This window comes from Chanodichthys erythropterus, chromosome 14 (assembly GCF_024489055.1).
Source record: "Chanodichthys erythropterus isolate Z2021 chromosome 14, ASM2448905v1, whole genome shotgun sequence".
NCBI classification, from domain to species: Eukaryota; Metazoa; Chordata; class Actinopteri; order Cypriniformes; family Xenocyprididae; genus Chanodichthys; species Chanodichthys erythropterus.
This window is the reverse complement of record NC_090234.1, coordinates 44012293-44034591: the sequence shown is the minus strand read 5'-3', so window position 1 is coordinate 44034591 and position 22299 is coordinate 44012293. Positions and strand designations below refer to the sequence as shown.

General features: G+C 42.2%; 2 protein-coding genes across 8 annotated transcripts in view; one reads left to right on the top strand and one right to left on the bottom strand.

Annotated features, from left to right (window-relative positions):
* vwa8 (von Willebrand factor A domain containing 8) overlaps window positions 1-17297 on the bottom strand; it is a 146055-nt gene extending 128758 nt beyond the window's left edge. For 2 of the 3 annotated variants that reach the window (XM_067409011.1, XM_067409013.1), the window contains exons 1-9: window positions 16852-17295; window positions 16406-16483; window positions 14317-14447; window positions 14089-14199; window positions 4568-4735; window positions 4022-4186; window positions 3879-3928; window positions 3692-3800; window positions 3339-3443 (exon numbers count right to left, since the gene is read on the bottom strand). In XM_067409011.1, the coding sequence (XP_067265112.1) occupies window positions 3339-3443; window positions 3692-3800; window positions 3879-3928; window positions 4022-4186; window positions 4568-4735; window positions 14089-14199; window positions 14317-14447; window positions 16406-16483; window positions 16852-16990 (1056 nt within the window). In that variant the 5' untranslated portion in view covers window positions 16991-17295. Of the gene's footprint in view, window positions 1-3338; window positions 3444-3691; window positions 3801-3878; window positions 3929-4021; window positions 4187-4567; window positions 4736-14088; window positions 14200-14316; window positions 14448-16405; window positions 16484-16851 lie in introns of all 3 variants that reach the window. The other variant, XM_067409012.1, reaches the window with a different exon arrangement.
* A 536-nt stretch (window positions 17298-17833) lies between these two features.
* Window positions 17834-22299, top strand: part of dgkh (diacylglycerol kinase, eta) — a 111539-nt gene continuing 107073 nt past the window's right edge. For 4 of the 5 annotated variants that reach the window (XM_067408807.1, XM_067408806.1, XM_067408804.1 and 1 more), the window contains exon 1: window positions 18676-19932. In XM_067408807.1, coding sequence (XP_067264908.1) covers window positions 19657-19932 — 276 coding nt within the window. In that variant the 5' untranslated portion in view covers window positions 18676-19656. Of the gene's footprint in view, window positions 17970-18675; window positions 19933-22299 lie in introns of those variants that run through there. The other variant, XM_067408805.1, reaches the window with a different exon arrangement.

The window sequence follows — 22299 nt, the reverse complement described above, 5'->3', positions numbered from 1 at the left end:
CTGGGAGACCTTTCATAGGATCTCCAAAACATATAAATAGCTGATCAGCTTTTCTCCACATGGCAGCTCTGTGGACATACGCATCCAGTGCCCTAACCGGACACAGCAGATTTAGCCTCTCCTGGTCCGAGGACATAAATGGAGGAGGACAGAAGGCCTGCAGCACAATAGGTTTCACGGGATTAGTGAGGACCTTGGGTATATATCCCAGTCTGGGATAAAGGAAAGCCATGACATTACCAGGCGCACTATCGAGATACCGACAGGGCCTGAATGTCTCCAATTCTCTTGAGAGACGTAATAGTGAGCAAAAACTCTGTCTTAAGTGTTAGAAACTTTTCTGGAACCTCTTTGATGGGCTCGAAGGAGGCCATAGAAAGGCCTTGCAATACAATGGCCAAATCCCAAGCCGGTACTCTTGTGTGCACCGCAGGTCTAAGCCTCAAAGTACCACGGAGGAAACGAGTGATAAGCGGGTGTCTCCCCAAAGATACCCCACTCAAAGGAGCGTGGTAAGCAGCTAAGGGCGCTACGTACACCTTTAGTGTGGCGGGGGATAACCCTGAAGGAAATCTTTTGACATCGAGAACCACAGTGGACAGTGAGTCATCTCTCGAGACGCAAACAGATCCACTTGGGCTTTGCCGTAGTTCTCCCAAAGGAGCTTCACCACCTCTGGGTGAAGTCTCCATTCCCCGGGCCTCGGCCCCTGCCTCGACAGGATGTCTGCTCCCACATTGATTTACCCAGGGATGTACACTGCTCTGAGGGAGAGCAGTTTCCCCTGGGACCACAGGAGGATCTGATTCGCCAGCTTGTAGAACGGGTGTGATCTCAGACCCCCCTGGTGATTTATATATGAGACCACCGATGTGTTGTCTGAACGTCCCTGAGGTCTGGGAGGAAGTGTTTCAATGCTTGAAACACCGCCAACATCTCCAGGCAGTTTATGTGCCATGAAAGATAATGGTCCTGCCACAGATCCTGAGTTGAGCGACCACTAATGATCGCACCCGGCCCATGAGGGATGCATCTGTCGTTAGCGTGATGCGTCGACTGAGAGCTCCCAACACAGGTCCCTGGAACAGAAACCAAGGTTGATTCCATATAACTAGAGCACGTAAGCATCGCCGCGTGACTCTGATTATACGAAAAAGATTCCCCCTTGGAGAGAACCCCTTGGTTTTGAGCCACAACTGCAGTGGTCTCATGTTCAGCAGGCCAAAAGGTATCACGTTGGACGCTGCTGCCATAAGACCTAAAAGTCTCTGGAATTGTTTGACAGTGAGTGACTGGCCTAGCTTTATGTCTGAGATGGTCGAGAGAATCGATGTTATGCAAGCCGGAGATAGACGGGCACACATAGTCACCGAATCCCACTCCGACTAGATAAGTGGTCCTCTGAGCTGGAGAAAGCACACTTTTCTTTGCATTTAGTCTCAACCCCAACCTTTTCATGTGAGCAAGAAAAACATCTCGATGGTGAACCACCATCTGCTCTGATTGAGCGAGAATCAACCAATCGTCTATGTAGTTCAATATGCGGATGCCCTGCATATGCAAAGGCGTCAGAGCCGCGTCTACACACTTGGTGAAGGTGCGGGGTGACAACGCTAGGCCGAAGGGAAGAACCCAATATTGGAATGCTTCGCCCCTGAAAGCAAACCTTAGGAACTTTCTGTGTTGCTGGAGGATTGATACATAGAAGTATGCATCTTTTAGATCTATTGTCACAAACCAGTCCTCAGATCTGATTTGTGACACAATATGTTTGATTGTCAGCATTTTGAACTTGAGCCTCGCTACTGTTCGATTCAACTGACGAAGATCTAAGATCGGACACAATCCCCCGTCTTTCTTTGGCACAATGAAATAGCGCCTGTAAAACCCTGACCCCCTGCTGGGAGGAGGAACCCTTTCTATAGCCTCCTTTCGCAAGAGAGTCTCTACTTCTTGTGCCATCACCAGAGCCTCCTCGGGGCCCACCACCGTGGGCAGGAACGTGTTGAATCGGGAAACTACTGTGCCCCGGCACTGCTGCCGGGTTGGCAGAGTGCCCCCCTGAGGGCACCACCCTCAGGATCCAGATTTTTCTGGTATCAGGATTTTTTTAGACGAAGCCCTCTTAGTGGCAATGACGGCCCTCAGATCCATCTTGCCCCTCGAAGGCTTCACCTGAGAGCGTTGCCCCGCACTCACCCTCCAAGGAGTAGCCACGCTCTGCTTCTGATGTTGTCTATGCTGCGAGGAGCTTGTACTCTGCTTTGGCTGCTCCAGCCCAGCAGCCGAAGGGACTTGGGTACAGCAGGGAAGAAACCGCTGCATAGCGGCAGCCTGCTTCTTCACCTCCTGAAACCTCTCAGTGACCGATGTAATGGCGTCACTGAAGAGGCCAGACGGATTCAGTGGGGCATCCAGGAGAAACGTCTTGTCACAATCTTTAATGTCAGCCAGATTTAGCCACAGATGACGCTCCGTGGCCACCAGGGCTGCCATAGATCGGCCGACTGACTTGGCCGTCTCCTTGGTGGCATGGAGTGCTAAATCAGCTGACTGACGTAACTCCTGGATCAGCACCCACTTCCTCACCTCACTACGCCATAGTAACAAATATATATATATATATAGTGGGACAGACAACAATAAATATGACAGACAAGATCACACGTAGCACTTGCTGAGGACACAGAAGCTGAATGAGAGTGTTTTCGGGCCGGCTTTATATTTCCTGGTCAGTGAAGTCACCCGCCTATGACTTACCATCTCTCTATTGGAAAGATTTCATACATGCTTCACAACGACATCATGCAGAGGCGTTCCTCATAGCGACTACGCAGCGCGAGTTCCCCTGAAAGGGAAATTCGCATTCCAGGGGCTAAATATCACGTTATTTTGGGTCAATTCAACCCGCGGACTTGAAAAGCAACCCGTGGCAACAGTGTAAAAGTAGCCCAATTCCACGGGAAAACCGCAGACTTTGGCAACACTGCTTAATAGTGAAATATGAACAGGTTTTTTTTATTTTAAAATGCAGCAGACATTAGTCACATCACATGACACATAAGAAATCATTCTAAAATATGCATTCTAATAAAATAAGTTATTTTAATAAAGTAGATATATGGGTGGAAATGCAAAAACATAAATGCAAGTAATTCTTACTTATTATTATATTAAAAGTCTAAAAAAACTAAAAAAGTATATTTTAGCTATAGTGCCGAACAAAAGTTACCAACACAGATTTTAAGCTACTAGACTACACAACCCCATTTTTATTATTTGTATTATTATTATTTTGTGTAAGAGTGAGCTCCCTATCATAGGAGAAAGGGCCTTACACTGAGCACCCCCTCTACAGCGGTGCGGCCTTCCTTTCCCAGCATGGCCTCGTATGGGTAAAGCCTCTGGACTAGCTGCTGTGTTGACAGCATGGGGAACAGGTTCTGCAATAGATAAAAATGATCTTCAACAATATCTGCACAATGAATGTGAAGTACTTGGAATGTACTCGAATGCTTAAAACCCTTATGTCATATAAGGTTTGTCATGTATATAAATAAAATTTCAGCACAATCACATCACAATCGTAATTTTTATTAATGTCAAACATTTTAAAATAAACATTGTTTTCACAATTCCATTTTCCAGTAATTCCAAAAATGTCACAAATGTCATGCGATTTGCTACCCACCAGAACTGTGAGGGCAGATGGGAGATTGTCTACAGGGAAATCAGGAAGGCTTAAGCTGGCAGACTCTTGAGAACAAAGAGTAGTGGCAAAAGACAAGAGCTGGGACACCCTAAGATGGAAGAAAATAATTTCATCATTTATTTTGCAACATGGCCAATGAAAAATCCATGTTTGAAAAGTGTTGTACCTTTCAGGAGGCACATTTGGTCCAGTTCTGTAGAGATGCTCTAGCTGGTCCTTCAAAAAAAAAAAAAAAAACATGTTAGAGGCCGGATACTTTCGGCAATGCACATTTATCAAATGAAGATTAATTTATACTACATGTAGCACCTTGAAGGGAAGGTAGTAGATGTCTCTGGCCTGGAAGCGGGAGCGGAGCGGGGGATCCAGTGGATTTCCTTTGTATCGGGGAACCGGCAGGCCGAGAGCAATGACTCGAAAATCCTCACTCACACGAACAATCTTCCACGAGTCCAGCTCTTCTTTAGTGTGCTCCTATCAGACCAATGCAAACATAGCAAACATTTTTAAAACAAAATCAAAGAAAATAATAAATTAAAAGAAAATATAAAAGAAAAGAAATAAAAAAAAAAATAAAAAATCAAATTTAATAAAATAAAATAAATGTTTCTTGGTCTATTAAAAATATATATGGCTAGTAAACAATTGTGCCACCATTGGCAGGTGTTAATTTGTTTTTTTAATTTTGTGGTTTGCGTATGCACTGCATAATTAATGAGAATGCAAATGTTAAATTGTTGTAAAGTGTTATCAGCATCTCTATCATAATTCATCAGTTCCAGGACAGAACTCTAACTGGTTGGTCTGCTTCTGTGAGCATAGCAAGTGCTGTCACTACAGCATGGTTGTCCTCACCTCCAGGAGTTTGTCATAGCGCTGTGCTGACATGAGAAAGCGTCCATCTTCCAGCTGCATCTCTCGATTCTCTAGCAGGTTATTGAGAACAGGCAACACATTCCTCTCTGCCTTCTCCAGCCCCTCCAACACCAGAATCCGACCCTCAGTAGCAGCTCGGACAGCACACTGAGAGAGACAAAAAGGACAGGAACATGTTGAGGCACCTTGCATAAAGTGATGCACTTCTGAATATTATATTTTGTTAGGGGTTATTTGAACAAGGCTTAGATGGCATCAATGTGCAGAATAAGGACAGGGACATGAGCTCAGACTAATTCTCTGGTACAACATCCTTCAAGATTCTGTTACTGTTTCTGCACAATACTCTTGTTACGGTCTGCTGGTGCAGAGATGAGGCAGATACGGATTTCCACAAACAATAGATGATCTTTAATAAACACAGGCAGAGTTCACCGAACATACACATTAACACAACAGAGAACGGACGAGGAGTGAAGGGAGTGAGTGCAATATATGGGAGTGCAGACAATAGAGTCCAGGTGCAGGTGATCTGTGATGATGAGGAGCTGACGAGGGAAGTGAGTGCAGGTGTGGAGAACAGGAGGATCTTGGGAAATGGAGTCTAGGAGAACAAGGGATCTGTAACAGTACCTCCCCCTCCCGGTAGGCGCGTCCTCGCGCCGTAGATGTAACAACCGGGAGGGGGGCGGGCGCCCTGGAGACCTCAAACCGGAGCAGGGGGAGGAGTAGACTGGAGTGGAGGTCTCCAGGGCAGGCTCAAAAACCATGGCGGGTCAGGAGCCGTGGGCAGCCATGGCGGGTCAGGAGCCGTGGGCAGCCATGGCGGGTCAGGAGCCGTGGGCAGCCATGGCGGGTCAGGAGCCGTGGGCAGCCATGGCGGGTCAGGAGCCGTGGGCAGCCATGGCGGGTCAGGAGCCGTGGGCAGCCATGGCGGGTCAGGAGCCGTGGGCAGCCATGGAGGGTCAGGAGCCGTGGGCAGCCATGGAGGGTCAGGAGCCGTGGGCAGCCATGGAGGGTCAGGGGCCGAGGGCAGCCATGGAGGGTCAGGTGCAGCAGGCTGCCATGGAGGGTCAGGGGCCGAAGGCGGCCATGGAGGGTCAGGAGCCGAAGGCGGCCATGGAGGGTCAGGAGCCGAAGCCTTGAAGCCGTCGAGCCCAGGCGGCGCTGAAGGACCGGCGGGAGATGGCGGAATCCACGGCTCCGCCGACCGAAGCGCAGCCGGGGCTCCAGAAGGCCGCAGTAGAAGACAGACGACATACAACAAAGTGAACACCGGGGGGAGTGAGGAGGCCAACTGGAACTGAGGGACGGAGGGACGGAGCAGAGACGGAGGAGTGCAGTCCAGAAGTGAGGGCAGGCTGACGAAGGAACAAGGTGTGAACGGGGGCAGGATGGAGACTGGTGAGACTAGTGGACTGATGGGCCATGGTGGAGACGAGGGAGGTTGGAGCCAGGGTGTAGGTAATCGCCCAGAGGTCCGAGGTGGAGATCTGGGCGAAGGGGCTTGAGGTGGAGGTACAGTGCTGAGACATATGGACGGAGGCGGGAGAGGGAGGCAGGGAGGGGAAACAGTCTTTGGGCTGGAGGGTTCAAAAACACAGTTCATAGGAGCAGTTGGTTCGGCGGCGGCGGCTGGAGCGGCTGGCTCGGCGGCGGCGGCTGGAGCGGCTGGCTCGGCGGCGGCGGCTGGAGCGGCTGGAGCGGCTGGCTCGGCGGCGGAGACTGGAGAACTTTGCTCGGCGGCGGAGACTGGAGAACTTTGCTCGGCGGCGGAGACTGGAGAACTTTGCTCGGCGGCGGAGACTGGAGAACTTTGCTCGGCGGCGGAGACTGGAGAACTTTGCTCGGCGGCGGAGACTGGAGAACTTTGCTCGGCGGCGGAGACTGGAGAACTTTGCTCGGCGGCGGAGACTGGAGAACTTTGCTCGGCGGCGGAGACTGGAGAACTTTGCTCGGCGGCGGAGACTGGAGAACTTTGCTCGGCGGCGGAGACTGGAGAACTTTGCTCGGCGGCGGAGACTGGAGAACTTTGCTCGGCGGCGGAGACTGGAGAACTTTGCTCGGCGGCGGAGACTGGAGAACTTTGCTCGGCGGCGGAGACTGGAGAACTTTGCTCGGCGGCGGAGACTGGAGAACTTTGCTCGGCGGCGGAGACTGGAGAACTTTGCTCGGCGGCGGAGACTGGAGAACTTTGCTCGGCGGCGGAGACTGGAGAACTTTGCTCGGCGGCGGAGACTGGAGAACTTTGCTCGGCGGCGGAGACTGGAGAACTTTGCTCGGCGGCGGAGACTGGAGAACTTTGCTCGGCGGCGGAGACTGGAGAACTTTGCTCGGCGGCGGAGACTGGAGAACTTTGCTCGGCGGCGGAGACTGGAGAACTTTGCTCGGCGGCGGAGACTGGAGAACTTTGCTCGGCGGCGGAGACTGGAGAACTTTGCTCGGCGGCGGAGACTGGAGAACTTTGCTCGGCGGCGGAGACTGGAGAACTTTGCTCGGCGGCGGAGACTGGAGAACTTTGCTCGGCGGCGGAGACTGGAGAACTTTGCTCGGCGGCGGAGACTGGAGAACTTTGCTCGGCGGCGGAGACTGGAGAACTTTGCTCGGCGGCGGAGACTGGAGAACTTTGCTCGGCGGCGGAGACTGGAGAACTTTGCTCGGCGGCGGAGACTGGAGAACTTTGCTCGGCGGCGGAGACTGGAGAACTTTGCTCGGCGGCGGAGACTGGAGAACTTTGCTCGGCGGCGGAGACTGGAGAACTTTGCTCGGCGGCGGAGACTGGAGAACTTTGCTCGGCGGCGGAGACTGGAGAACTTTGCTCGGCGGCGGAGACTGGAGAACTTTGCTCGGCGGCGGTGACTGGAGAACTTTGCTCGGCGGCGGAGACTGGAGAACTTTGCTCGGCGGCGGAGACTGGAGAACTTTGCTCGGCGGCGGAGACTGGAGAACTTTGCTCGGCGGCGGAGACTGGAGAACTTTGCTCGGCGGCGGAGACTGGAGAACTTGGCTCGGCGGCGGAGACTGGAGAACTTGGCTCGGCGGCGGAGACTGGAGAACTTGGCTCGGCGGCGGAGACTGGAGAACTTGGCTCGGCGGCGGAGACTGGAGAACTTGGCTCGGCGGCGGAGACTGGAGAACTTGGCTCGGCGGCGGAGACTGGAGAACTTGGCTCGGCGGCGGAGACTGGAGAACTTGGCTCGGCGGCGGAGACTGGAGAACTTGGCTCGGCGGCGGAGACTGGAGAACTTGGCTCGGCGGCGGAGACTGGAGAACTTGGCTCGGCGGAGACTGGAGAACTTGGCTCGGCGGAGACTGGAGAACTTGGCTCGGCGGAGACTGGAGAACTTGGCTCGGCGGAGACTGGAGAACTTGGCTCGGCGGAGACTGGAGAACTTGGCTCGGCGGAGACTGGAGAACTTGGCTCGGCGGAGACTGGAGAACTTGGCTCGGCGGAGACTGGAGAACTTTGCTCGGAGGAGACTGGGGTTGAGGGCCATTTCATCCCCTCAAATACAATTAAAATCCCCACAGGCACTGGAGCTGGCTCTGTGGGGACTGGAGCTGGCTCTGGAGATACTGGAGCTGGCTCTGGAGATACTGGAGCGGGCTCTGGAGATACTGGAGCGGGCTCTGGAGATACTGGAGCGGGCTCTGGAGATACTGGAGCGGGCTCTGGAGACACTGGAGCGGGCTCTGGAGACACTGGAGCGGGCTCTGGAGACACTGGAGCGGGCTCTGGAGACATTGGGGCCGCTTTCTTCCTCCTCCTCCGCTTACTGGGCCCAGTAGCGGAATATGGGTCCAGCCTGGGGCAGGCAGGGAGTTCGCTGGAGGGGTATGCGGAGGAAGACGGAGGTTGACTGACTGGCCCGGCCAGCCGTGTTTCTGGATGGACTGGAGACATACACTTATCCTGAACCTCATCCACGAAGAATTTGGAGCCATTTAACCACAAAATAAAATTGATTGTTTCGCTTAAGGAGAAACGATAATCAGGTTCATCAAAACGGATAGTGTTGTCGTCCAGTCCATCCAGAAACAGGGAGATTAAACATGCTTCAGGCCAGTCAGACAAGAAAGCAAGCTCAACGAACTCCTCCACATACCTTTCCAGCGAACGACCCACCTGAAGAAGCCCGATGAGCCGATCGCCAGTTGCCAGATGGGAGAGAGGCCTTGGAGGAGCAGGAGCCAGGGAGCTGGTGAAAGTCTCCATTCTGTGGAAATCCAAAGTTTTTGGTCCGTTCTTCTGTTACGGTCTGCTGGTGCAGAGATGAGGCAGATACGGATTTCCACAAACAATAGATGATCTTTAATAAACACAGGCAGAGTTCACCGAACATACACATTAACACAACAGAGAACGGACGAGGAGTGAAGGGAGTGAGTGCAATATATGGGAGTGCAGACAATAGAGTCCAGGTGCAGGTGATCTGTGATGATGAGGAGCTGACGAGGGAAGTGAGTGCAGGTGTGGAGAACAGGAGGATCTTGGGAAATGGAGTCTAGGAGAACAAGGGATCTGTAACAACTCTGAGTATTTGAAGAGTACGATTCTGGATTTGTGATTATGCCAGTGGAAAAGGTATATGAGCACCAATCATCTGTTCTCACAAAATGTCACAGTTGGCATAAGGGTTTTGGACCTGGATGTATTAATTGATTTAAAATGTTAAAGTAGAGTGGTAAGAAAGGCTGATATTCCTGAGAATCTACAAAACTAAAAAGAAGTTTGGCATTTATCTGTATTATAATTATTTTATTTATAAAAATGTATATAATATTTGTCATATATATATACATATACATATATATATACAAACACACAGATTCTGGACATGGTTGGACAATGGCTAGTTCAACACATCTGACTACTATTTTGGAAGTAATGATTGTGTTGTTTATGTGTTAATGTTGTTTACTCTCAGAAGTATTAGAGGTGAACAAAAAATCTGTTATTACTTGATGATAACCACTGTACTTGGAGTTGTATTGAAAACTGTTTTTTCCTGAAAACTTAAATGTTGTTTTTCCCCCAAACCATACAAAACACACAATAATATGAATGATACACTTTTAAAGAAAGCACACAAACAGCTAAAAATATCCATATCAAAAGTTGTGCAATTACCTCTTTAATATAATTTGTTGCCTGATCATTTAATGCACAAACTTCACTTCAAAATTACATACTATTCCATACTACATAGGATCCCTGTTTAAAACAGCAAAGCAGAAAGACTTTGTGACACTGTTCTGTCCTGAGGAGGAAATCCTATCTGCACTGTGTTTAAGAAAGTCTTCATCTCTCATTTCACCCACTTCACAGAGCAGTTCACTTCTATTTTAGAAATATACTGATTTTTTTTAGATCATGCCCCATTTGTGGGCTGAAACTCTAAATCTTGTCTGTTATGAAGATGCAGCCATGCAAACATGTGTGTACAAGAATCAAATGGCATTGACGTCAAAGGCAGGAAATTCTGGGCTACTCCAATGACCACAAAACAAGTCGCCATATAATTAGGTTAACATGTAAATATATGCCTGATTGTGTGGGAACAGGGCCTATAAATATGTAGCCAGATGGTCCAAATTTAGCACAGGACCCATATCCATTCTGGATGCATAATCACATAATTGATAGAAATGCCTGTGACGCAGACCAGAGAGACTAGTTAAAACCACAAACCAGTGCGTCTGTCAATGACACGGCAAATTGTAAATAGTTGAGCTAAATGCCATTTGACCTGCTTGAACTCAACAAGGGACACAATGTAAAGCCAAACAGGAAAGAGTTATCTGACCACAAGTAACTTTCCTTTACTTCCTACACAATTATGTCCAAATGATGGTTGGTCGTGGAATAATGAAGAGCAGAACATATGATGTGTTCATCATATGATGAATGTTTGATTAGGGTCCAAGCCCTGAAAGGGTGAAGACCCTATTGTTTTCCTTAGGATTTTTCTTCTTCTGCTGCTTTGAAATCACCCTCTTCTTTTTATCCGATTTGCTTCAAACTTCATCAGTATAAATGTCAATACATGGCAGATGTAGACCTGTGAAAGCTTATGCTTGATATCTTAAATACTGTTGCCATGGCAACATGTTAAACTTTAATAATTTATAAGACTCTTAGCATGCTTCAAATTTCATGAAACTCAACACACATGAATTGAAATAAAATATAAAAATAAAATAAAATATAAACATTAGATTAAAAACTGAAATGAATAAATACATTTGAAATGTTGCCTTGACAACTAACTATAACTTAAACTAAAATTATATGAAATGGAATTCTTGAAAATAAATGCTGATTTAAAACAATAATAAATACCACAAGTATCTACAACTACAGTATCAAAATAATATAATATAATAATATATAATATATTAAAGGTGCCGTAGAACGTCTTTTCAAAAGATGTAATATAAGTCTAAGGTGTCCCCTGAATGTGTCTGTGAAGTTTCAGCTCAAAATACCCCATAGATTTTTTTAATTGCCTATTTTGGGGCATCATTAAATATGCGCTTATTCAGGCTGCGCGGCCCCTTTAAATCTCCTGCTCCATGCCCACAGACAGAGCTCTCGCTTGCCTTGAACAGTGCATAAACAAAGTTTACAAAGCTAATATAACCCTCAAATGGATCTTTACAAAGTGTTTGTCATGCATGCGGCGGATTATGTGAGTATTGTATACTGTTATATTGTTTACATTTGATTCTGAATGAATTTGATAGTGCTCCGTGGCTAACGGCTAATGCTACACTGTTGGAGAGATTTATAAAGAATGAAGTTGTGTTTATGAATTATACAGACTGCAAGTGTTTAAAAATGAAAATATTTTGGTTGCATCACACCAGATCATGTGTGATGCAACCAAAAAGCTATTGGCTAGTTGTTTTATGATAATGTTCCTGCCCAACTACCTGTTTCAACAGGAAAATCAACAAGTAAAGATTTGCGGCCTTTAAGGAATGAAAATAAAATAAGGTTTTCTAAATATTAATATTTGAATATTGTGTTACATGTAGTAACTAATGCAATAATCCACTCAAGGATGTGCTGTGATGTAAGTGACACAGTGACAATGTTCTTTAGACATATATCCTCAAAACAGCATGAACTCTTGTAGCTAATTGCTTAATCAAACAGACTTTAGAAAAGAAAAAAAAAAAACTCCATGAATAGTTGATTACTCAGTCTAAAACATTTCCCATTCACACATAAAGGCAAGTCAACTGGGGGCTGTTTGCCTGACACACAAAGCCTGTTATATAGGTCTGAAAATGAGCGCAGGGCCCAAGAGAGCAGTGAGATGCTCTAGTTAACACCCAGCCCCCACATGCAGCCCACCTTTTAAACAAGTCGTCCATGTCTACTGCCTATCAACCAATCCAGACAGCAAAAACAAGCAGAAGTGATGGAATCTGATTCAAAACTATAACACTGGACTGTGCATTAATGCAAAGCCAAAGCTATTTAACAAACTGCTTAAGGCACAATTAATTATCAAAATGCTTTAGAATCATGTGCACTGGGTCTAATCGCTCTGATCGCAAAAGGTTAGGACCCGATGTACCACTTAAAAAAGGCTCAGAGAGGGTTTCCATGGAAACATGTCAGCATTTCCTCACTGAAACTTGAGGTCTGATTGAACCTTTCATTAGATATATGAGCAGAACAGAGGAGCTGTGGCTAATAATTTAATGCCTGGGAAGACAAAGCTGAATAAGTGGATATAATTGATCATCTGGACTTCAGAAGAAAAGAGGAGATTTTGCCAGATCCTGTGGGAATTCATCTTCATTAACCACGAGGCTGTGACCTGAACGACACCCCATGTCTCAAGTAGAGCAGTGACGGTTTTGATCCCAAAAAAAGCAATATTATATTACATTATAAATATATGAACTGCAAAAAAGCTTAAGGTAAAAGTTTCCAAAAGTTTGGAAACACCCCTGGCAAAGTGTGGTTTTGGACGATATCAGCATAAATCCTTATTTTTTGGTGCAAATACATTAAAGTAACTTGACATTATCATTTAGGTCCAGCAATAATAATTTTCATTTTGATTACATAATATTGGCAATATATACATGTCAAAGTCAGATATGGCCCTTTTCCAGCTGTGATGCCTGGTTACTGGTTTAAACTTGGCCCAGGTTTGTAAAAGATTTTTGGGTCAGAACACCTTAATAGATTCAACAATTGATTGCCAATTAAGTTTAGAATACAATGAACCAATTAGAACCAAGTTTAGGTCAGATATCTGCTAATGGTGGATATTTTGATGAATCGAAAATGTAAGTTTTTTCTATGTATAAACTGTATGATTTCGTAGTTTGTGTTGTCCCTTATCAGTGCAAAATTATCACACATTAAAAACGATTCATGCAAATATTGTCCAAAAACCCAACTTTTCTAGGGTGTTTCCAAACACACATTATATATATATACAGTACAGTCCAAAAGTTTGAAACCACTAAGATTTTTAATGTTTTTAAAAGAAGTTTCATCTGCTCACCATTTAATTAATTAAAAATACAGTAAAAAACAGTAATATTGTGAAATATTATTACAATTTAAAATAACTGTGTACTATTTAAATATATTTGACAAAGTAATTTATTCCTGTGATGCAAAGCTGAATTTTCAGCATCGTTACTCCAGTCTTCAGTGTCACATGATCCTTCAGAAATCATTCTAATATGCTGATTTGCTGCTCAATAAACATTTATGATTATTTTCAATGTTGTATTTTTTTATTTTTTTTTTTCAGGATTCCTTGATGAATAGAAAGTTCAAAAGAACAGCATTTATCTGAAATACAAAGCTTCTGTAGCATTATACACTACCGTTCAAAAGTTTGGGGTCAGTAAGAATTTTTATTTTTATTTTTTTGAAAAGAAATTAAAGAAATTAATACTTTTATTCAGCAAAGATGCATTAAATCAATCAAAAGTGGCAGTAAAGACATTTATAATATTACAAAAGATTAGATTTCAGATAAACACTGTTCTTTTGAACTTTCTATTCATCAAATAATCCTGAAAAAAAAATATTGTACACAAATATTTTGTACAATTGTACACATTAAATGTTTCTTGAGCAGCAGATCAGCATATTAGAATGATTTCTGAAGGATCATGTGACACTGAAGACTGGAGTAATGATGCTGAAAATTCAGCTTTGCATCACAGGAATAAATTACTTTGTGAAATATATTCAAATAGAAAACAGTTATTTTAAATTGTAATAATATTTCACAATATTACCGTTTTTACTGTATTTTTAATTAAATAAATTAAGCCTTGGTGAGCAGATGAAACTTCTTTTAAAAACATTAAAAATCTTAGTGGTTCCAAACTTTTTGACTGGACTGATTATATATATATAAATAAACACACACACACACACACACACACTATATGTATGTGTATATATTAAATAAACCATGCTGATGAGTGAAAGGTGAAAGAGGTCGCCTTGCCTGGTCTATGTAAAAGGCAGTTCCTGAGCGGATCTCTCTGCGCTGTTTGAGATCAGTCTCAGTAGTGTCTCTGGACAGGGCAACATATTCAACCTCTCGTTTTGTTAATTCCTAGCAAAGAAGAAAAAAGAAGAACACAGTTGTAATGAAATTGTCAGAGTGTTTTATCGTGTAGAAATTCAGCATGTATTGCTGGTTGTGGTTGGGAGCAGTAATACTTGAAATTACCAGGTACTGCATGGCAATTGATCGACGCAGAGGACCAGGAGGACCAATGAGAAACACGTCCTGTCCAAGAAGGTCCTTCTGCATTATCCAGCGAAGGTGTTGGGTGATCATTTGTGGCAAAGCCTCCATCACTGCCAAAAAGTGAAAGTTTATTGAAAAATGCAAACAATGTTTTCTAATGTGTAAAGTTTGGGTAAGAGAGAGAATGTGCATGTAAACAGAGAGAGAAAAAAATATATATATATATGTGAAAAAGAAAGGACACCCTTTAGAATTTTATGGTTTTACGTATCAGATTATAATAATAGGTCTTAAATACAGGGACATTCTAAAACGCTTAACGTGGCTTAATGTACTAAGACAGTGATTTTAACAGACCAAACTTACTAAATATCATTATAATAAAAGTATACTATGTGCAAAAAATCAGATGAGCCCAAAATATGATCTTAACGCGTTTTATAACACGTTAAGCTTTTTTCTCCCATAGAAAACCGTTATAAGAAAAGGCTTAACGTGGCTTAATGTACTAAGACAGTGATTTTAACAGACCAAACTCACTAAATATCATGCTAATGAAGTATACTATATGCAAAAAATCATATGAGCCCAAAATATGATCTTAACGCGTTTTATAACACGTTAAGCTTTTTTTCCTATAGAAAACCGTTATAAGAAAAGGCTTAAGTGATTTTAACTGACCAAACTTGCTAAATATCATTATAATAAAGTATACTATGTGCAAAAAACGTGTTAAGATCATATTTTGGGCTCATATGATTTTTTTGCACATAGTATATTATAATGATATTTAGTAAGTTTGGTCTGTTAAAATCACTGTCTTAGTACATTAAGCCACATTAAGCCTTTTTCACATTAAGCGTTTTAGAATGTCCCTAAATACAACCTCGGATGAACAACAACAAATTACATTACACCATGTCATTATTTATTTAACAATAACGGAAAAGCCATGGGTGACAAACTAAGTACACCCTATTATTCAATTGCTTGTAGAGCCACTAGCAGCAATACTTTGAAAGAATAGTTTTCTGTATGGCTGTATCTGTCTCTCGCATCGTTCTGGAGGAATTGTGGCCCATTCTTCTTTACAAAGTTGCTCCAGTTTATTGAGTTCATTGCACAGCTCTCTTAAGGTCCCGCCCCAGAATTTCAATTGGGACAAGGTCTGGACTTTGACTGGGCCATTGCAACACCTTGATTTGTTTCTTTTTCAGCCATTCTGTTGAAGATTTGCTGGTGTTCTTGGGATCATTGTCCTGTTGCATGACCAAATATCAGCCAAGCTTTAAATGTTAGACAGATAACCTCACATTTGACTTTAAAATACTTCTATACAGAGGAGTTCATGGTTGACTCAATCACTGCGACATGCCTAGGAACTGTGGCTGCAAGACAAGACAAAATTCATCACCCCTCCACCAGCCTGATGGACCGTTGGTATGAGATGTTTGTTATGATAATTTAGTTTATCTGTCCAAAGGACATTATTCCAGAAGTCTTGTGGTTTGTTCAGATGCAACTTTGCAAACCAAAGCCATGCTGCCATGTTCTTTTTAGAGAGAAGAGGCTTTCTCTTGGCAAACCTTACAAACATTCCATACTTGTCCTGTCTTTTTCCAATTGAACTGCCATGAACATTATTATATTTTGAACAGATTATATTTTCCTATGTCCTTTCTTTTTCAAATGACTGTGTGTGTGTGTGTGTGTGTGTGTGTATGTATCCATGTTTATATAATTATATATATATATATATATATATATATATATATATATATATATATATATATATATATATATATATTATATATAAAAAATATACATACAATGGATTTAATATTGTTTGATTTATTTTGTGTACCGATAATAGAACAATAATAAAGTTCTGAACAGCATATCAAACCAAAGTCGAATGTGCATACAATTATGCTAAACATTTTCTTCGATCCAGTATTACTTTAATGAGCATTTTTTTGCAATAACTTTTAATCAGCTGGTGTTTTGGTGTCTTTATTTTAATGGACGCATGAAGTCAGTTCTCCAGTATTTTATAACTAGCACATACTGTGATTCACTGGCACAAGTTCTGGATTTCTGGGGGTTTTAAGTCGATATGAGATCTCGCCTATCTTCACAGTGTCACCTGTGGAGACACACACAAAAAAGAGATTAATTAGATAGCAAAAACAAAGCAAATGTAACATAAATAACCAAACATTCTATATATGAAGCATTCTGTTTACAAACAAACCTTGTCAACAGAGGAGAGTTTTGCTTTTAAAATGTCAGTATTGATGGAAACGTTAAAGATGCATGTAAACATTCAAAAAACAGAATACAAAATAAAAAGAACTTGCTGGGCTCCTTTTGACCTGTCAGTGAACAACAATGTAATACTTGAGTGAAAGCTTAACCTCAAACCTGCTTAATAACAAACTATAAAAACAAGTATTTACAAATATATATATTTGTACGCAGATAAACAGACTTAGGCTTTGTTGAAATAAGTACCTGATGAGGTGTTGAGGAGTTTGACCTCATGTGCGCTGCAGTTCCAACCTTCTTTTGACATCACGGGTCCCAATATATGGCGAATCCTTCTCGCAGCAACAGCTGCTGCTGTTCCTTTAAATACAATGCGCGAATACATCCCGACCCTTTAAAAAGTGCTGTTATATTACAAATATATCGGCTACACGATCATATGTCTTCTGCTATTTCATCATCCTCACGTCATGAATGTTTACACCGCCGGTGCGCACATCTAGACGGAGGGAATTAGGTGATGGACAGAAGCGGTCCATTTTAATACGTCTTCCGTGTGGAACGGGCTGCTGCATTATGGGTTCCAGGGGAAACAAACTTACAAAACCTGTCAAGAAGCGTTTGTTTTCTAGGAATAATAACTTCTGTTGTTGAGCTTAGGGTAACCGTTGTCGAAGATCTCTGTAATCTATTAGGTTTTACTTGAACTGACTAGGGTTATCTAAACTTTACTATAAATATATAAGCACGTGAAGACTGTTTGGGCGAAAACGAAAAACTAAATTAATAAAATAAAGTAAAATACAATAAAATGAAATTAACTCTTAGGCTGAACAGTAACACATCGTCTTATTAGAGAATAATATTACTTTATTATATATTAAAATATATATGAAGTTAGTGACTCGAAAACTTTATGATATAATGTATAATATATTGAGTGAGATTAATTCATTAGACTGCGTTGCTTTTAGAGTGAATTGTAAACAAATGAGCATGTCTTTCCAAACAATCACAAAAGCGCGGTTTTAAATGAAGTCATAATCATACAGTTATTGAGTCTTTAAAAAGTGGGATAATGTGTAAAACGCAGGTTTCGTGACGTCATGGATAGCGCTTCGATTCCTTATAGGGATTTGACATTTATCACGTGGAAAGAAGAAGGCTCAGCCTCTGGGAGACCCTGATAGAGCAGGGAGGAGTGGAGAAAGGGAAATAACACTCAAACCATATGCCCGATTACACGCGTAAAAGTCGCGCTTGATTTGTGCCGAAAGCGTGTGCGGACAGATCTCGAGCACAGGGACTAGGAGAATATGGAAGATGACTGCCAATACACTCGCAGCCCTGCCTGGGAAGAACTGGTCAGTACTGCTGCACGTTTTCTATTCGGAAACACATCAAAGAGATCCTTCATAACCCTACATACATGTATCACTGCTGATAGGGCAGTGATCGAGGATTTTAGCAGTGATTTCGTAAGCTCTTGATCTGATCGTGGCTATAAGATCGTCACATAGAGACGCGATCTACATTCCTACAAACTGATGAACTTGTGAACGGAATTGATTGAGACATTAGCCTATAAGTTGCAGCTATCAAACTAATCAATGATCTTATCTTAGCCATCAGTGATCTTTTTTAAAATACACAATTGACCAGTTCAAACATGAGTAACGTACTAGTAGTGAGTGATATTCGCTATTAGCTTTTTTTTCTTCTAGCTATTCAAAAGAAGAAACGTGAGAACCGCAATGACCAATGTTCATAGAGATAGTATAGTGAAAGTCAGTTAATTAGTAACGTTAACTGTTAAATTAAATGTGGAAATTTGCTTAGTGCTTTTGTCTTATCCGCATTTAGATCTGAATTAGTTTTAAAATTAGGCTCTTTGGCGAAATGTTTATAAAATGTGCCTGCATGTAAAGAATATTTAGAATGATCGATAAAATCAATCAATAGTGTTGTGTTTAGGTCAACTGTTTGAATTCACAAAACATCAGATAAACCAAACTAATATTAAAAGTAGCGCAGTCTTCCCTATTCACTTTACATTTTAATATTAGCTTACTTCATAGTGGCTCTTATCGTTTTACATGGCTAATGTATGTGTGCTGATGCGAAAAACTGTAACACGAAGTAGCCTAAATAAGAAAGAGCGTTTTGATTTAAACTAAATAGGCTACTATGATGAGGTTCAAACAAAATCTGAAGTGGTTCGTCTCGCGCAAGCCAATAATTGGCGCCCGTAGCGCTTTATTGATAAACCAAACTTTTATTGATATACTTTCGACATGAAATGGGTAATAAAGTGATAAATTATGACAGTATTTTTACTTAGCCTATGTGGGTGTCCGATTCGCATCCTGACGAGAAGCTCGCGAGCCGCCAACTGTTGCTATGGTTACCGTCTCAAGCGATATAATGTATGGACCGCGATTTCTACCGAGGGGCCCGATGCAATACGCTGAACAAGGAGCCCAGACACAAGGCTATATGCATAATGTATATCATTATATGCATACCTACTAACTTAAATGGACTGAAAGTGTAAATAATAGTAGCCTTAAATAGGATATAGGCTACCCCACCGCCCCATCTAGAAGTTTTATGGCATTGTGGTAGAATCAGTCCCCCTTGATAGCTCTCAACAAACGCGTCAACAATGTCCAAAACTGCAGTTTATTTGACAGCTCTCACTAGGTTTTGAGGCTCAGTCTGGTTGTGGCTTTGTTTATAACAGGTAAATCGTCAGAACACCGGCTATAATGTTACAGGAGAAACATCTGTTGCTGTATCCTCGCCATAGTTTGAGTGAGATAGCCTACCCGTCCGCCGCTAGGGTTTGCTACAGAGATTTCCTCCCGCTCCGAGCGTCTCAGCCCCCCGTCTGCCTCCATGCAGTCAGATAACCGCTCAGGAGAGCCAGCAGCCGTGTTCAGACACGAAAATGCACTCCACCCGGCTAGGAAAGTTTCACCACAGCTCATTTAAAATATCGGACTAAGTGAATGCCTGGTGGCGCACGGTAGGGCAGAAAAACGCAAAAGCATGACGGCCAAGAGAACGGCTTTCCAGCCGTTGTCCAGCTCCCGCATCCCGGTGGAGAGGAAGGGAGCGGCTGAGCGCGTTCATAACCAGGAGTGCTGTGACTCTTCCCCGCAGGAGCCGGAGAAACCAGCGGCGTCCCCTTCAGGGCTTCCCGCCATGGGGGCTGTCGGGGGATCTGGGCCGGTGGTGGACGAGTCATCCGACAGCGAGGGAGAGCAGGAAGGGCCGCAGAAGCTCATCAGGAAAGTGTCAACCTCCGGGCAAATACGAAGCAAGGTAAGACACGTTGTTTCATACACGAAGCCTGTGCTGTGTGTGTTTTGCTGTTCATGTCCAGGCCAGTAAGCAGCGGATGGTGCTACTGTAGCCCTGCACACATGGTAGACGTCTATGAGCTCAGCAAACACTGGGCTTTTCCAGCGTCAAACATCTGGAATGATTGCAAACTGAACAGGAATGTTGCATCGCTTGTGCCATAATTCACCTCTCGTAGTAAGCCTGCAGTAAATGCAGCTCAGTCAGCAGTGCTCTACTTTACAGAGTCTTCAACCTGTTGATATGTAGTCAGTCACGACCACTTGTTGAAATATCTGTTTCTCAAGAATATAGACTCTTTTCTTTTCTTTTCTTTTCTTTTCTTTTCTTTTCTTTTCTTTTCTTTTCTTTTCTTTTCCTTTCTTTTCTTTTCTTTTCTTTTCTTTTTGATAATACATAATACATCAGATAATACATCAGTCTTCTGGTTTCCTCTGTCATTTTAATTGCAAAAAAAATATATATTAACGTATTGTATTTTTAATTATTATATTATAATTTATTAAATTATGTTATTATATAAAATAATAAATTATAAAATAATTGTATTAAAATATAGTAATATAAAATAGATTATAATGTTCGCTTTATGACGTTGGACCCTATAGTTTAGGTATGTGATTTTCTTGGTTACATTCATGTTACAATTTTTACCTTATTTAATCATTATTAGATCATTCGTATGTGACATTGAGAAATAAATTTGTATCATTTGTATCATGTATCAATATATTTGTAACACTTTACAATAAGGTTGATTAGTTAACATGAACTAATAATGAACTGCACTTCCACAGCATTTATTAATCTTTGTTAATGTTAATTTCAACATTTACTACATTATTAAATCTTGTTAACATTAGTTAATGCACAGTAAACATGAACAAACAATGAACAACTGAACTTTCATTAACTAACGCTAATGAAGATTAGCAAATCCAGTAACAAATGTATTGCTCATGGTTAATTCATGTTGGTTAATGCATTAACTAATGTTTAACTAATGAACCTTACTGTAAAGTGTTACCAATATATTTATATGTTTAAACAAAATATCTGTCTGCGGTTCCTTGGTTAAATGCATAATCCACTTTGAGTAATAAAACTATTTTTACTATTTTAAGATTTTTGCTGTATTTAGTGTGGAATGATTTGCTCACCTTTTTACAAACATTAATAATCATATTTTATGCTATTGTGTGTCTGAATGAGCACTGATCTGGGGTCAGTTTTATTACATATTTACATACTTGTAAGCCCTCATAAACCCATTAAACTATGGGCTTTGATGCGTAAATGAATGAATGAATAGTAATTGAAGCCTCTTGATTCTGCTCTCCCGCTTGGCAAGATGACACCTCAGCCGTCTTGCCCCACTTTAACTGACACAATAAAAAGTTCCTCTTTTCTGACCAGAACAAATCCACTTAATTATTGAGTGCTGCTCTCCACCCCCGCTACATTATTAAAGAGGGCTATATTTAGATACTGCCTGTTCTGGATGTGGAAGGGGCTGTTCTTTTTGTGATGATAATGAGCTGTCAATTTAAACCACACTGCATGTGTAAATAATGCCTCGTTCAACAAGAATCATTCAGAAACATCACATCTCCTCTCATATGTATGCAACGCCGTGTCCATGTCACTGTTTTGGTTTGTTTTACAGCAAGCATTGACTTGTTTGAGATCTTTGCTGAACAGGGTAATTATGTTTTTACCTCAGTCAGGTTAAAGGGAAAGTCAGATTAAAATTCTTTCATCATTTACTCACATTCAAGTTGTTTAAACCTGTATAAGTTTCTTTATTGTGTGGAATATAAAAAAAAAAAATGTTGGTAACCAGATATTTGATGGTCTCCATTGACTTCCATAGTATGGAAAAATACTTTGGCTGTCAATAGGAACCATCAACAGTTTATTTACCTACGTTCTTGAAAATATTTTATCTTCTTTTCAAAATTGTTTCAAAGTAAATTGAAATTTACGCCACTTTTTTTTTCTTCTTCAGTGTGGTTTCCTCAAAATATTAAGCAGGGCAAAATCATCCTCTTGGAATTATAATTATAATTATCTGCCTGCATTCCGAGTAGTTTTGAGATATTGAGCTTCAAAGTTTTTGCATTCCATTCGACTGTGTAGATAGGATTAATTACTGTTTAATTACTGCTTTTAATTAAAAAGTCCCAAAATGTACACAACATTATAACAACCGTCACATAATGTAAATAAGTAAAAAAAAAAAAAAATAATAAAACATTCAGATAGAACCTTATAATTCCAAGGGGATGAAATGTTTTCAGTGAAAAACTGGAGCAAAAAATTCTGAAA